General features: G+C 39.9%; 1 protein-coding gene across 5 annotated transcripts in view; it reads left to right on the forward strand.

The window, feature by feature from the left end:
- Positions 1-17262, forward strand: part of NEU1 (neuraminidase 1) — a 31297-nt gene that overhangs the window by 5114 nt on the left and 8921 nt on the right. The window contains exon 6 of one of the 5 annotated variants that reach the window (XM_043963061.1): positions 14471-14493. The exons of 2 other annotated variants lie outside the window; for them this stretch is intronic. In XM_043963061.1, the coding sequence (XP_043818996.1) occupies positions 14471-14481 (11 nt within the window). In that variant the 3' untranslated portion in view covers positions 14482-14493. Of the gene's footprint in view, positions 1-482; positions 1328-14470; positions 14578-17262 lie in introns of those variants that run through there. 2 more of the 5 variants (XM_043963060.1, XM_043963056.1) reach the window with 2 other exon arrangements.

The raw sequence follows: 17262 nt of genomic DNA on the forward strand, positions 1-17262 counted from the left end.
TTTCTCCCACAGTTCCCCCTTCATTTGCTCTGTGGTCCAGAAAGACCATGCTACTCACTGTTGATCAATTTCATTCTGCCTTTCCCTGGTTCTTTGCATTCACACAAGCCTAGAACAAATTCATTGGACATCTCTACCTGTTTACATTTTCTTCTTCCTTCAACATCTACTTCATTCACCACCCACTCCATGAAGTCTGTCTTTATTTCCCTGGCCCTGCTAATCACCCAATTGAAAGTGATCTTTCCCTCCCCATTTTCTTCTGTCTCTTTGTCTTGACTTTTCCTTTCTACCTTCACATTCTCTCTTTTCATTGTGCTTATTTGTTTAGACATCTTATATCCCCTCTATTAGACTGTAATGTTCCCTGAGATAAGGGACTATCAGTTTTTAGTTTTGTAGCCCCCATGCCTTCCAGTTCAACAGATATTTATTAAGTCTCTACTGTGTGCAATACCTCCTCATTTCATCTTTCTTTCTAGGCGTAAATCTGACTATACGCTGGAGTTTCAGCAATGGTACCTCATGGTGGAAAGACACGATTCAGCTGTGGCCAGGTCCCAGTGGTTACTCATCCTTGACAGTTCTGGAGGGAGCTCAAACTTGGGGGAATGGGACCCCCCAGATCTATGTCCTGTATGAAAAAGGCCATAATGATTACTCAGAGAGTATCTCTCTAGCCAAGATCAGTGTCTATGGCACTCTCTGAGCCTTACCCCACAGTGCGGGGGAGAAGATATGAGGGGTGCCAGGGGCACTTCAGACTTTGCCTTTTAGGACTCTGCTGATCCATCATTGGAGATTTATGGCTCTTTCCCAAGAAGTCATGACTTTTGGAATATTCGTCTTCCCTTTGATAGGGAGATATCTCCTTTAAGACTTTTTGTCTTTTCTCTTCTGACAAACACTACGTTGTCCTCGTTGTCCTTTCCCGAGCCTTCCTTTCTTCAGTGATGATGCCCATCTTTGCTTAGGAGATAGGGCTCCATTTCTCTTCCTGCTTCCTCTAGATCCTAATAATATCCCTCTTAGGGCAGTAGACTGCCCTTGCTCCTAACTCTACTGATTTCCCACTCCCCACCCCCATTCCTCTTCATAGTGGGGGGTAAATTTGCACAAACCTAAACTCAGGGACTTCTGATTGGGAGGGGTGCTGGAATTTAGAGTAGGAATACAGGTTGTTGGGGGACAGTAAGAAATTTTGGATGAGGAAAGGACACCTTGAACTGTTTACAGATCAGTAAGTTAATCAGCTAAATTAGTAGTTCTAATGATGGAAAATAAGAATTTGCCAATGCCTATTTATTAAAGCTATGGTCTCCATCTCTGTATGTCTTTGAGTTTCCTAAATACAGCCACCTACCTCAGTTTGGTTTTCCAATGCTTCTCTGAATTCTTCACTTCATTTATTATAACCTGGTAATATTCCAACATGTTCATGTATCATAATTTATTTAGTCATTCTCTGCTTGATATTTATTTTGCTTCCAGTTCTTTTCTAAACTCAAAAGGTGTCACTGAATATTTTGGTGTATGTAGAACCTTTTATTTTGTTTTTTACCTCCTTGGAGTAAATGCCTAGCAAAGAAATCTCTAGTTCACAGGGTATGGAGAATCTAGTCACTTTTTAAGCATAATGACAAATTGCTCTTCAGAATGGTTTTTACCAATTTGCCCCTCAACTTAGCAGCATATTAGTGCACCTGTCTTCTCATAGCCCCTTTGCCTATTTGCATCTTTTATCATTGCCAGTTTTCTGGATGTAAAGTGAAACCGCAAAGCTACTTTTATTTGCACTTATCTTATTATTTCTGATTTGGATTAATCCTTGATATGTGTAAACAATATTCTATAATACATGTTGTAGGCACAGGCCTGTCAAAAACTATATTAATTCAAGCATTCTTTCTTAGAGAAAAGATAAATTATGGACAGAGCCTCCCCATGACTGTGAAAATCTCTAACCCGAACCATTTTGGTGGTTATAGTTGGTTATAGTATTCCCTGGCAATAGACAAAATTTCATATGAAATATGATGAAAAATGGTTGTCAGAATTCAGGGTCAAAGTTCAGTTAACAGTTTATAACATCAAGTAGAACAATAGTTATTTAAGTTTTGGTATATCCTTGGAGGACCATTTTGCTAAAACCATTCAGTCCCTCTTTGACCATTTCCTTCAAATATTCTCCTTTCTAGCTGGTCAATACTACCCTAACTTTCACTGGGGCCCATTGTCACCTCACGGCCCTAATTCAAGGGAAGAGTCTATTGGGCCTATTAGAGAGGGGGGATCAGGACATTGTTTCAGAATTGATAGTTTTTCTTTAAATTAAGATAATTTTTAAATGCTTTCTGAATGTTTCCAAAAGAGGAAGCAGTCTTTGTCTGCTTCCACATAATGATTGTTGACGCTTTGCAATTCTTCCTTGAAGAACTGTTTGTTCATATTCTTTCATCAACCACTTAGCTATTGGTGAATAACTCTTTGTGTCTTCTCTTTATCTTGGATATCCAAGTTGTTTGATGCAAATATTTTTCCCTTAATTGACAGCTTTTCTTCTCACCCTAATTGCTATGATTTTCTTTTGACGCAAACGCTTTTTAATTGCTTGTAATCACTTTCCCTTAGCCATAACTGTAAATGATGGTACCTGATCTCATTCTCTTCTTAGATATTTTTTTAATGGTGTGACGTTTAGTATTTGGGTCACATAATGCATTTTGAGCCTATTGTGGTATGTGGTGTAAGATGTTAATCTAAGCCTAACTTCTGTCACATGATTTTTTTCTTAGCAATTCTTGTCAAACCTGAAGTTCTTCCTCAACTAATTTATGTTCTCAAGTTTATCTTACATTGGGTTTTTTAGAGTTCAATTATTTCTGGTTCTTCCTTATCTAGTATCTTCTCATCTACTTTTCTATTTTTTTAAACTCAGTATCAAATAGTTTTGATGATCATTACAGGAAATTTGTTTTTTTAACATTACACTGAAATTGGCTTATCTGCAACTTCCACCTATTGCTTCTAATTTAACTCTCTGAGGTCAAACGGAATAAATCTTTTTTTTTTTTTCAGGGCAATGGGTGTTAAGTGACTTGCCCAGGGTCACACAGCTAGTACGAGTCAAGTGTCTGAGACCAGATTTGAACTCAGGTCCTCCTGAATCCAGGGCCGGTGCTTTATCCACTGTGCCACCTAGCTCCCCCTAAACAGAATAAATCTAATCCTTTCACATGGCAGCCCTTCAGAGACTGGAAAATAGCTCCCACATGAGGCACAGTTTCCCTAGTTCCTTCAACAGATCCTTATTTGATACCTCCAGTCCTCTTAACCATCCTGGTCACCCTCTTCTGGACAAACTCCATTTTATCAATGTGCCCCTTAGAAGTATCCCCAGGGAAGCTAGGTGGCGTAGTAGATAAAGCACTGGCCCTGGATTCAGGAGAACCTGAGTTCAAATCTGGCCTCAGACACTTAACACTTACTAGCTGTGTGACCCCGGGCAAGTCACTTAAACCCCATTGCCCTGCCAAAAAAAAGAAAGAAAGAAAGAAAGAAAGAAAGAAAGAAAGAAAGAAAGAAAGAAAGAAAGAAAGAAAGAAAGAAAGAAAGAACTTGAGGAAGAAGAAAAAAGAAGGAAGAAAAAGGTAAGGATAAAAATGCATTATCAGGAATGATAATAAGAAGTATCCCCAGAATGGGACATAATAGTACAGATGTGGTCTGACCAGGGCAAAGTACAATGAAACTTTCATCTTCCTCAAACAATGTATCATGTTTGTTCATCCAGACTATCATCAAATTATTAGGTGTTTTCAAATAAAAGCATTTGTATAGCACTTTAAGGTTTGCAAAACACTTTACATTTTAAAAATGTTGTCATTTGTTCCTCACAAGAACTCTGTGAGGTATTTTCTCTGTGCTATTATTACCCCCTTTTTACAAATGAGGAAACTGAGGCACAGAAAAGTTAAGTAGCTTGCCCTTAAGGGTCACTGGGAAGTATCTGAAGCAGGATTTGAATTCAGGTCTTCCCAATTCCAGGTCTTTGTACGACCTGGCTGCTTTTTCAGTAGTCATGCCACATTTTTGACATAATGAGCTTGCAATTCATGAAAACCCTGTGGTGTTTTTGCAGGATTAGTTCAACTGATTTGACCCAAGTGTAAGACTTCATCCTTATTAAATTTAATCTTGTTAGATTTTAACCTATTGAGATCATCATTTGGGATCCCAATTTTGTTGTCTAACATCTCCCATCATAGGCATATCTAACTTGGCTTTTGCCCAAGTTATTTATCAGAACATTCAGGTCAGCGGCAAAGCCCTGTGTCACCTTAAAAAAGAACAGTTTCAAGGCTGACATCGTGTTGTTCCATATGAATACTATCATTCCATCTTGTCCATGAAGAGATCCTGGAGGAAAAAATGTAATGCTTTGCTGAAATTCTAGGATAGTATGCAAAAGTATAGTCAGTAAGGGGCAGCTCAGTGGTGCAGTGGATAAAGCACTGGTCTTGGATTCAGGAGGGCCTGATTTCAAATATGGCCTCAGACACTTGACACTTACTAGTTGTGTGGCCCTGGTCAAGTCACTTAACCGTCATAGCCCCACCCCATCCCCCCAAAAAAAGTATAGTCAGTAAACTTGACTTTGAGTAGCTTCGATGCTGGTGTCTTCCCTCTATTGATTATTGGCAATTTAGGCTACACATACACACATATATATCTTTGTTTCTTCATAAATATTTGCTATGTTCCTGGCACATAGTAGGTGCTTAATAAATGCCAGTTGACTGGCCAGATCTGTATGATCTTAGGCAGATCATTTAACCTGTTGACCGTAATGATGTCAAGCTCACTTATAGAATGCACATTTTTGAAAGTGGTTTCATCTACAGGCCTGTAGTGCCTCTCAAATTTTCCATGACTTTTCATAGATCACCATCAGCAACTTAATCACATCTGCTAGTTTCTTCAATGTTTTGGCAAATTTAGTTCTTCCCAGACTGGTGGTGATTCCGAACAGCTAAGAACTCTATTATCCTTTTACTTAACTGTTCAAAGTCCATTTAACCATTTTTTGTTCTATCCTCAGACTAAAGATCATTCCCCTTAGTAAAGAAATCAGAAGCAAACTAGAAATTGACTACTTCTACCTTTCCTCTGTCATAAGCTGTTGTCATTAAATCCATCCAGAGTTATAGTTTTATCACTTTTTAAAAATATTTCCCTCAAGATAGTTAAAGAAGAAACCACAAGGGGCAGCTAGGTGGTGCAGTGGATAGAGCACCGGCCCTGGAGTCAGGAGTACCTGAGTTCAAATCTGGCCTCAGACACTTAACACTTACTAGCTGTGTGTCTCCGGGCAAGTCTCACTAAAAAAAAAAGAACAAACCACAACTTTGTTATTTGTACTTAGAATTCATTACAATCCTGGCCTCTCTCTCTCTGACATTTCATATAGGATCATGGCTTTTGTAGTTATCCTAGGTTACCTGCCATTGCTGTCAACTTGTAAAAGTTGAGTTCTTCACTATGAATCTATGGAGACATCAGAGCCAGCAACAGCATATAGGGATAGTGATATTTTGGGGAAAATCCTTATGGGCAGTGGCTTTAGAGGGAATTAAGTTACAGGGAATGGGTGGTTTGGGGTTTTTGGTTTTGGTTTTTTTGGTGAGGCAATTGGGGTTAAGTGACTTGCCCAGGGTCACACAGCTAGTAAGTGTTAAGTGTCTGAGGTTGGATTTGAACTCAGGTCCTCCTGAATCCAGGGCCGGCGCTCTATCCACTTCACCACCTAGCTGCCCCTGTTGTTGTTTTGTTAAGTGTTCAACCAACATTTGTTAAGCATATGTACCAAGCACTGTGCTAAACACTTGAGTTACAAAAAGAGGCAAAAGAAATTCCCAGCCCTCAAGAAGCTCATAATCTAAAAGGGAGACAACATGCAAATAAATGTATCCAAAACAAGATATATGGAGAATAAATTGTTGGACTCTTCCATTCTATACATTGTTGTTCAGTCTTGTCCCATTCTTCATGACCCATTTGGGGTTTTCTTGACAAACATATGGAAATGGTTTGCTATTTCCTTCTCCAGCTCATTTTACAGATGAGGAAACTGGGGCAAGGTTAAGTTACTTGCCCAGAGTCACACACCTACTGCAAGGGGCTAAAATTCTATCTATGATGTCTAAAATCTAATGAGTGATCGACTTAAATTAGAAACCTATAGCACCAATCTTTGGGCATTAAGTATTTATTAAAGTATATTAGGGGTTAGTAAAGAGAAACACATGGATAAAGAATTAGATCTGCCTGCTCTCCCTAATCTGCCTTCCCTGCTGCCAAACTGAAATCTCCAACCTAAAAGACCCCCTCCTCAGCGGCTTCTCCCATAATCTCCTTGTGAAACAGGAAACAGGGCCATAGACACACACACAGCTCCAAGCCAATTGGTTGGTAGCACTGATTAACACACTAGTAACTATCTGAGGCCAGATTTAAACTTAGGAAGATGAGTCTTCCTTATTCCAGGTCTGGCACCCTATCCACTTTGCTACTGTATGGAAAGTGACTTAATTATATATTGCACCACAATATACATACATACATACACACACACTTTTTCTTTTTCTTTTTTTGTAGGGCAATAAGGGTTAAGTGACTTGCCCAGGGTCACATAGCTAGTAAGTATCAAGTGTCTGAAGTCAGATTTGAACTCAAGTTCTCCTGAATCTAGGGCTGGCGCTCTATCCACTGCACCATCTAGCTGCCCCCAAAATATTTTTTCTTTATTGCTTATTGACCCCCAGTAGACAAAACTTGATGAAATGAATCAGTAAGCACTACACAAGGTATCAGGGATACTATGATACAGTGAAACAGCCCCTTACCTCAAGAAATGAACATTCTGTAAGAGGAGACAATGTGTACATAACAAAAATGTGCAAATGAAATAGTTGAGGAGGGAAGTTATGAGCAGCCATAATGAGAAAGGCTTCATGCAAGAAGTGGTTCTTGGCCAAACTTGGAAAGAAACCAGGAATTCGAAGAGGTGGAAATGAAGAGATGCTAGACTTTGGCAGAAACATGGAGATGAGAGAGGAAGTGAGAAACAGCAAGAAGGCCTGTTTGGCCTTTTGCCTGGAATGTTGAAAACCCTTCCCAATTGGTCTAGGTGGCACAGTAGATAGAGTGATGGGCCTAGAGTTAGGAAAACCTGAGTTCAAATCTGGCCTTAGACACTTACTAGCTGAATGACCCTTGGAAAGTGACTTAATTCGTTTGCCTCACTTTCTTTAACTGTAAAACAGGAATTATAATCTTCCTCCCAGGATTGTTGTAAGGATGAAATAACCCAGTATTTGTAAAGCACTTTGCAGTGTCTAACATATAGTTTGTTATTGTTTGGCCATTTCAGTTATGTCCAACTCTTCATGATTCCATTTGGGGTTTTCTTGGGAAAGATACTGGAGTGGTTTTCCATTTCCTTCTCAATTGGGGGGGGGGGAGTGAGGCAATTGGGGTTAAGTGACTTGCCTAGGGTCACACAACTAGTAATTGTTAAGTGTCTGAGGCCGGATTTGAACTCAGGTCCTCCTGAATCCAGGGTTGGTGCTCTATCCACTGCACCACCTAGCTGCCCCCCCCATTTCCTTCTCATTTTACAGATAAGGAAACTAAAGCAAACAGGGTGAAGTGACTTGCCCAAAGTCACACTGCTAGTTAGTATCTGAGGCCAGATTTAAACTCAGGAAGGTGAGTCTTCCTAACTCTAGGCCTGGAGCTCTATCCACTGTGCCACTTATACTGTACACCAAGATAACCTCCAAATAGATATATGACCTAGATAGAAAAGGTTATATCATAAACAAATTAGAAAAGGGTAATTACCTTTCAGATTTATGGGTAAGGGAAGAGTTCATGACTAAAAAAAAGTGATAAGAGAATCATACAAAGTAAGTGGATAATTTTTATTATATAAAATTTAAAAATTTTTGCACAAGCAAATCAAATGTAGTAAATATTAGAAAAGAAACAGAAACAGGTAGCTGGGGGGGGTGGGGAGGGAGGGAGGGAGAGGGAATCTTTACAAGTTTGTCTGATAAGGGGGGCAGCTAGGTGGCGCAGTGGATAAAGCACTGGCCCTGGATTCAGGAGGACCTGAGTTCAAATCTGGCCTCAGACGCTTGACACTTACTAGCTGTGTGAACCTGGGCAAGTCACTTAACCCTCATTGCCCCACACACACACAAAAAGTTTGTCTGATAATCCACCTATATCCATCATCCATCAATATAAGGAACTGATTTGGATTTGTAAGACTTAAGAGCCAGTTATTCCCCAAGTGATAAATGGTCAGACAATATATGTAGGCAGTTTACAAAAGAAGAAGTCTAAGGGGCAGCTAGGTGGCGCAGTGGATAAAGCACTGGCCTTGGATTCAGGAGGACCTGAGTTCAAATCCAGCCTCAGACACTTGACACTTAACTAGCTGTGTGACCCTGGGCAAGTCACTTAACCCTCATTGCCCTGCAAAAAACCAACCAAACAAACAAAAAGAAGTCCAAACTACCAACAATATGAAAAAAGTGCTCAAGATGACTAATAAGTAGAGAAATGAAAATTAAAGAAGCCATGTGGTTTTGTCTCAAACCTATCAGAGTGTCAACAATTACAAAAATGGAAATTTATAAATGTTAGAGGGGCTATAGTAAGACAGGTACATTAGTGTACCATTTTTGGAGCTATGATTAGTCTAGTCATTCTATTGGGGGGGGGCGGGCAAGACAATTGGGGTTAAGTGACTTGCCCAGGGTCACACAGCTAGTAAGTGTTAAGTGTCTAAGGCCAGATTTGAACTCAGGTCCTCCTGACTCCAGGGCTGGTGCTCTATCCACTGCACCACCTAGCTGCCCTAGTCTAGTCATTCTAGAAGGCAATTAGACTAATGCCTAGAAACTTAGCAAACTTTCTCTCTCTCTCCCTCTCCCTTTCTTTCCCCCCTCCCTCTCTCTATATATATACCCTATGACCCAGCTATACCACTTCTAGGCCTTATACCCCAAATAAATTTTTAGAAGCTGAAAGTTTTATATTTACAAAAACATTTATAACAGCTTTTTTAAAACATCCTAGCCTAAAATTGGAAATTGAAAGAAATATTGTCCTTTTAGAGGATGAATAAACAAATTGTGGTACATAAATTGAAGGAACTTTGTTGTGCCATAAGAAATGATGAAATGGCTAATTACAGAGCAAACTGGGCAGACCTTTATGAAGTGATGCAGAGTAAAAAGAGCAGAACTAGGAGAACAGTTTATACAATGATAACATAATAAAAACAACTTTGAAAGACTTTGGAACTGTACTCAAACTGTGAATCCCAAAGAATGAAGATGCGACATTTCACCTAACAGAAAGAGGTGATGAACTTAAAATGCAGAAAGAGACATTTTAGTCATGGCTAATGTTGGGATTTGTTTTGCTGCACTATGCAGCTATCTGTTGAGGGAACTAGGTTGTGTGTGTGTGTGTGTGTGTGTGTTTATGTTTGCTGGGGGAAAGGAGCAATAAAGACAAATTAATTTTTTAAAAAAACACTTTTTTTACCTGAGAAATAAAAATAATTTTAAAAAACTTTAACTATGCTGGAAAATGTTTCAGTTAATGTAAAATTGGGAGGTATGAGCAGGAATGATGAGGTAAAACTGTCTGGATTCCAAGAACTTTGACACAAACACTCTAGACAATAGGAACAGGCCCAGAAAGTGGCTAAAGGAGATGGCTATCACTGATCTTGTGCCCCAGTTGTTATGACCTAGCCTTATGACGTACATACCGAAGTCTTAAGTAAGCTCTAGTCACCTGGCTTCTCCCTCTCAAGACAACAGGAACCTAGAACTTGCCATTTTAGATATCGCATCTGTCCATCATCCTTCTAAACCCTAAACTCTACCATGACCACTACCCACTGTCTCCACTCGTCAGCTTTTTGTAATACTATCCAGATGCAGACTGGATGGTCCTTTTCGTCTCTGAGAGTCTGTGATTCTGTGACTGTCAATATCCCATGACCTCTTTGACAGGGATATTTAAGAAAAATAGGAAAAATGCTTTGAAGATGTCAAGAATTATGCTGTCACTGACCTGGTGACAGAGAGTTCTCATCACCTAGCCCTTTGATTGATAAGACCTCAGGCAACTTGCCAAACAGCCTGATGCCTAAGACCTTCCCAGTGATACATGTGACACGAGGGAGAAAGAATAAAAGCTACCCAAGCAACCAGACAACCAGACACCACCACCGCTCTCTCTCTCTCTCTCTCACACACACACACACACACACACACACACACCTTTTTAAGATCAGTATTCTGATGATAGACAACAATCCGAATCATCAAAATTATGGGTAATGGAGAGACTCAGATGTAAATGTATGAAAAAACAAATCACTGGCAAATGCAATATTAAAAAAAGGAAAAACAAAACACGAATCAACAAAATTACCAGTAATTAAATAAGACATCACAACAAACAAAAGGAATTAATATAATTAGGGAATACTGTGTGATCACTTCTCTGTCTTGGCTGGATACTCCCAGATTCTGTCCTAGACCCTCTTATCTTCTCCTTCAGTACTACTTCACTTGATCTTATGGGCTCCCATGGATTTAATGACCATCTCTATGCTGATGATTCTCAAATCTACCTTTCCTGCCTCTCTAGTGACCTCCAAATCTCACATTTCCAACTTCCTTTCAGACATCTCAAATTGGATGTCTGGTAGACATTTCAAATTCAGTATGTCTAAAACAGAACTTATATACACTATGACCAGGTGGGATTTATACCAGGAATGCAGGGCTCATTCAACATTAGGAAAACTATCAACATAATCAACCACATCAATAAGAAAACTAACCAAAATCATATGATTATCTCAATAGGTGCAGAGAAAGCATTTGACAAAATACAGCACTCATTCCTACAGTATTCCTATTAAAAACACTAGAAGGGGGGGCAGCTAGGTAGCACAGTGGATAAAGCACCGGCCCTGGATTCAGGAGTACCTGAGTTCAAATCCGGCCTCAGACACTTACTAGCTGTGTGACCTTGGGTAAGTCACTTAACCCCCATTGCCCCGCAAAAAAAAAAAAAAAAAAAAAACACTAGAAGGGGCAGCTAGTTGGCACAGGCCCTGGATTCAGGAGTACCTGAGTTCAAATCTGGCCTCAGCCACAACAGTTACTAGCTGTGTGACCCTGGGCAAGTCACTTAACCCTCATTGCCCTGCAAAAAACAAAAAACACAAAAACAAAAACACTAGAGTGGGGCAGCTACGTGGCACAGTGGATAAAGCACTAGCCCTGGATTCAAGAGTACCTGAGTTTAAATCTGGCCTCAGATACTTAACACTAGCTGTGTGACCTGGGCAAGTCACTTAACCCCCATTGCCCCGCAAAAAAAAAAAAAAAAAAAAAACCACTAGAGGGGGCAGCTAGGTGGTGCAGTGGATAGAGCACCAGCCCTGGATTCAGGAAGACCTGAGTTCAAATCCGGCCTCAGACACTTAACACTTACTAGCTGTGTGACTCTGGGCAAGTCACTTAACTCCAATTGCCTCACCAAAAAAAAAAAAAAATTGAGAAAAAAAAACCTAAAAAAAAAAACACTAGAGAGTAGGACAGCTAGGCGGCGAAGTGGATAAAGCACTGGCCTTGGATTCAGGAAGACCTGAGTTCAAATGTGACCTCAGACACTTGACACTTACTAGCTGTGTGATCCTGGGCAAGTCACTTAACCCTCATTGCCCTGCAAAAAATTAATAAAATTTGAAAAAATATTTGGAAAAAAACCAAACACTAAAGAGCATAGGAATAGGTGGAGCTTTCCTCAAAATGATAAGCAGTATCTACTTAAAACCATCAGCAGGGCAGCTAGATGGCACAGTGGATAGAGCACCAACCCTGGATTCAGGAGTACCTGAGTTCAAATCCGGCCTCAATTGCCTAAAAAAAAAAGAAAGAAAGAAAGCATATATCCCAGCATATGACATCTATTGGATTTAATAAATTTGAATTTAAAAAAACAACCATCAGCAAGCATTATATGTAATGGGTATAAGTTAGAGGCCTTCCCAATAAGATCAGGGGTGAAACAGGGATGTCCATTATCACCTCTATTATTTAATATTTACTAGAAATGTTAGCTTTAGCAATCAGAGAAGAAAAAGGAATTAAAGGAATTAGAATAGGAAAGGAGGAAACAAAACTATCACTCTTTGCAGATGATATGATGGTATACTTAGAGAATCCTAGAGAATCAACTAAAAAACTACTTGAAACAATCAAACAGAACTTATCTTTCCCCCTAAACCATATTCCACCCCCCCCATACACACACACCTTCCCCATTAGTGTAGAGGGGTTGTATGGGGTGTTCAAAAGGACTAGCACCTCCCATGTGAGGGCTTGCTGAGCCCTTTTCAGGGCTGCTCATCCACCTTTGGTATCCACCTGATTCATCCAACTCTCACCTGTGGCTCCAAAAAGTTGGAGCATGTGCAGTGGCTATACCCTGGTAAACTGTCTGGGCAAAAGGGCTAAATGAAGTTGTGGGTAACTGACAGGCCTCAAACCCATTAGTAAGTTAGTGGGATGTCTACCCCAAGTATGTGAAGACTTCCCCTGATAGAATGGGCAGATGAAAACCATTTGTTCCAAGGGCCATGAAGGCAGCTGAAGCACTTTAGAGCTTGATCAGTGATCAAAGATGCCAATGTCCCAGGCCATCACCAGTTGTCCTGACTTTTTTCCTGCTACTGGACTTTTATGACTCTGAAGAGAGAGTGAGGCTGATGACTGTGCAACTCTGCCTCACTTAAACTCAGTTCAAAAACAAGTCAAGCCGGCAGCTAGGTGTTGCAGTGGATAAAGCACTGGCCTTGGATTCAGGAGGACCTGAATTCAAATCCAGCCTCAGATACTTAACACTAGCTGTGTGACCTTGGGCAAGTCACTTAACCCTCATTGCCCTGCCAAAAAAACAAGTCAAGCCATCACCTATGCTATCAGTGGCCCTCTTTGAAAATGAAGGTCAAACAACAACAGAGGGCAACACCATCCTCCCAGTTCCTTGGGCTCACAACCTAGGAGTTACCCTGGATTCTTCACCCTCTCAACTTCCATATCCAATCTGTTGCCAAGTTCTGTCCCTTTCACCTTTGCAACATCTCTTGAATATGCTTCCTTCTCTCCTCTGACACTGCCACCACTGGGGTGGGCCCTCATTCCTTCGTGCTTGACCTTCCACAGTAGCCTGCTGATGGGTCTGTCAGCTCAAGTCTTTCCCCACCCAATCCATTCTTTATTCAGTCACTAAAGTGATTTTCCTAAAGTGCAGGTCTAACCGTGCCACTGCCCTGGCTACCTTCCCTCCCCATACCAGTAAATTCCAGTGGCTTCCTATTACTTCCAAGAGCAAATAGAAAGTGCTCTGTTTGGCCTTCAAAGCCCTTTATAACCTAGCTCTCTCATACCATTTTAGTCTTCTTATACCTTGCTCTCCAACACTTACTTTTTGACATTGACATTAGTGGCACTGGCTTCCTAGATATTTCACAAACAAGACACTCCATCTCTTAGCTTCAGACATTTTCTTTGACTGTCCCCCATGTGTGAAATGCTCTCTCTCTTCCTCTCTGACAACTAACCTCCCAACTAAAATCCCACCTTCTACAGGAAGCCTTCCCCCAGCCCCTCTTTTTTTGTTTTGTTTTGTTTTTTGTTTTTTTAGTGAAGCAATTGGGGTTAAATGACTTGCCCAGGGTCACACAGCTAGTAAGTGTTAAGTGTGTGAGGCCAGATTTGAACCCAGGTACTTCTGACTCCAAGGCCGGTGCTCTATCCACTGTGCCACCTAACTGCCCCCCCCAACCCCTCTTAATTCTAGTGTCTTCCCTCTGTTAATTATTTCTTATTTATCCTGTATATAGCTGACTTTGTATGTGTTTGTTTTTATGTTGTCTCCCCTATTGGATTGTAACCTCCCTGAGGGCAGGGGATTGTCTTTTAAGGACAGGGACTGTCTAGCTTGTTATTTTTATCCCCAGTGGTTAGCACAGTGCCTAGGACACAGTAAGCACTTAATAAATGCTGTCTGTCTGTCTATCCATCTACATTGGAAAGGAAAAGAACAAAATGGCATTACTTGCAGAAGAAATAATAAAACATCTAAAAAAATCCATCTATCTCAACCAAAAAAATTAACTAATAAAATAAATGAATTAAGCACTAAATTAACCCACTAAAATAATTCTCTCTCTCCTTTCTCTGTCTGTGTGTGTGTGTCTCTCTCTCTCTCTCTCTCTCTCTCTCTCTCTCTCTCTCTCTCTCTCTCTCTCTCTCTCTCTCTCTCTCTCTGTCCCTGTCTCTGTCTCTGTCTCTCTCTGCAGTCCAATCTTGAAATTTCATCAAGGTAGGAAGCTACTGGCAAGTAAATTTCCCTACCAAGGCAGGCTGGCATTCTTATATACTATCAATAAACAACAAAAGAATAATTATTTTAAAAAGAAACTCCATTTATGATAACAAAACTCATAAACTGTTGGGTTCAGATAAACAAGTTTTGGCATATGGATGCTATAGAACTTTAGCATAAGAAATGATGAAATTGAAATTTTGGAGGAAATTGGTAACACCTTTATAAACTGATTCAGAGCGAAGTGAGCAGAACTAAAACTAGAACAATTTATAAAATTATAACATTTTTTAAAAAACAATTTTAAAATATTTTAGAACTGATCAACACAATGATAAACCATGAGTCCAAAAATATGAAAATGAAATGATACCCTGCCCCACTCCTGACGGAGAGGTAATGAACTTAAAATACAGAAGCAGATACATTTTGGGGGAAAGCTAATGTGCTTATGTATTGAGGGCTTTATTTTTTAGGGTTTGTTCCTCTTTGAATTTGTTGAAAGGAGTGATAGTTGGTGGGACAGATTTTTTTTGCTTTTTTTTTTTAAAGTAGTCAACAGTGCTGGCCAGCTTGTGAGAGTATTCATTGCTGGTGAAATTTCAAAGGAATGAAATCTTATTTCAAAACAATCTGGTAGTACTCTGCAAAAGTTACCAAAATAAGCATGCCCTTTGAGCCAATAATTCCACTTTGGGAATACATCTATAGAGTCTTGTTTTACTTTCTTTTTACAAAGAGCTGGAAAGATATTTCTCACAGCATTTGTTGTAATTGCCAAAACCTGGAAGCAGTAAGGGAATGGTTAAATTAATTGTAAGACATTTATAGCATGGGGGCAGCTAGCTGATGCAGTGGATAGAGTGCTTGACCTAGAGTCAGGCATACTCATCTTCCTCATTTCAAATCTGGCCTCAGACACTGTGTGACCCTGGGCAAGTCACTTAACACTATTTGCCTCAGTTTCTACATCTGTAAAATGAGCTGGAAAGGGAAATGGCGAACTATTGTAGTATATTTGCCAATAAAACCCCAAATGGGCTCACAAAGACTCAGACACAACTGAACAACAATGTATAGAATGGAAGAGAGTCCATTGGGCATAGTGGATAGAAAGCAGACCTTGAAGCCAGTAAGATCTGGGTTCAAATCCTACTTCTGATTTATACAGATTTTGTGACCCTTAACCTCTCAGTGCCCTAAGTGGAAATTTGTTCGCCAGGGAGCTCCCTATATTAATGAAAACATGGGTCCATTCTCTATCTAGAATAAAATAAGAGGCAGCATGTTAAAGTGGACTTGAAGTTAGGGAGATTTGTACAGATCACATCTCTCACCCAAGCCATGTGCCTTTGACCCCTTTAAACCTAGTTTCCTCATCTGTAAAAATTGAAAAGATTTAGGGTCTCTTCCAGCTCTAAGTCTATCCTCCTACAACTAGGATTCAAGTCCTCCTTCTGATAATTACTAGCTAGGTAACCATGAGCAAAGTCACTGAACTCAGTTCTCTAGGCAGCCTTCTTAGACTGTAAGTTACAAAATAATAATAGCTAGCACTCTGCTTTACAAATAACTCATTTTATCCTCACAGCCCTGAGGGGTAGGTTCTATTATTATCCCCATTTTACAGATGAGGAACCTGAGACAGACAGAGGTGATGTGACTTGCTTAGGGTCACACAGCTGGTAAACAGATGAGGCAGGATTTCAATTATGCTCTCCCTGATTCCAGGGTCAGAGCTCTATCCACTGACCCACCTTACTGACTTACAGAAGAATTGTCAATCTTCATCAGTAATAGAGAGAGTTTTCATGAGTCCCATACACCAGTGGTATCAAACTCAGATAGATATGGGGGCCACTAATCTGTACATATGGATCCCTGTGGGCCACATATTGAGTTAGTTTCAAAATGTGATGTAATCTATGTTTTATTTTTTTATTTTTTATTTTTTTTAGTGAGGCAATTGGGGTTAAGTGACTTGCCCAGGGTCACACAGCTAGTAAGTGTCTGAGGCTGGATTTGAACTCAGGTACTCCTGACTCCAGGGCCAGTGCTCTATCCACTGCGCCATCTAGCTGCCCCATATGTTTTATTATATTATTATTTATTTTGTTAAATATCCCCCAATTACATTTTAATTTGGTTCAAGCAGCATTCAGAAGTGTTGCAAGCAATGGGCAGAGTTTTTGACACCTCTGCCCTACAGTCTTTCATGAAATCATAGCTGCAGATATCCCCCAATATAGTGGAATACCATAAATGCAATTAAAGTAGACAAGTAGAACAAACATAAAGAGAACTACAAGTAGAACAAACATAAAGAGAACTCTAAATAACTTTATGAAATAATAAAAAGCACAAAAAAGAACCAAGAGAATGTACACATTATAACCAAATCAAAAGAAAACTATCAAGAATGACCATACAAAAACCTGACCAATATTTAAATGATTAGGACATTTTATCTGTTGGAACTAATTTAAATAAATGTTAATAAATTTGAAGAAAACCATAGAAGATATCAAAAGATATCTTAGTAAGGGGGCAGCTAGGTGGCACAGTAGAAAAAGTACCGGCCCTGGATTCAGGAGGACCTGAATTCAAATCCAGCCTCAGACAGTTGACACTTACTAGCTCTGTGTGACCCTGGGCAAGTCACTTAACCCTCTTGCCCTGAAAAAACCCAACCAAACAAAAAAAGATATTTTGGGCCCATTATGAATTAAAAGTGATGAATAGTATATGGATAGGATGAATTCAGGG

This window comes from Dromiciops gliroides, chromosome 4, assembly GCF_019393635.1.
Source record: "Dromiciops gliroides isolate mDroGli1 chromosome 4, mDroGli1.pri, whole genome shotgun sequence".
In the NCBI taxonomy this organism is placed as follows: Eukaryota; Metazoa; Chordata; class Mammalia; order Microbiotheria; family Microbiotheriidae; genus Dromiciops; species Dromiciops gliroides.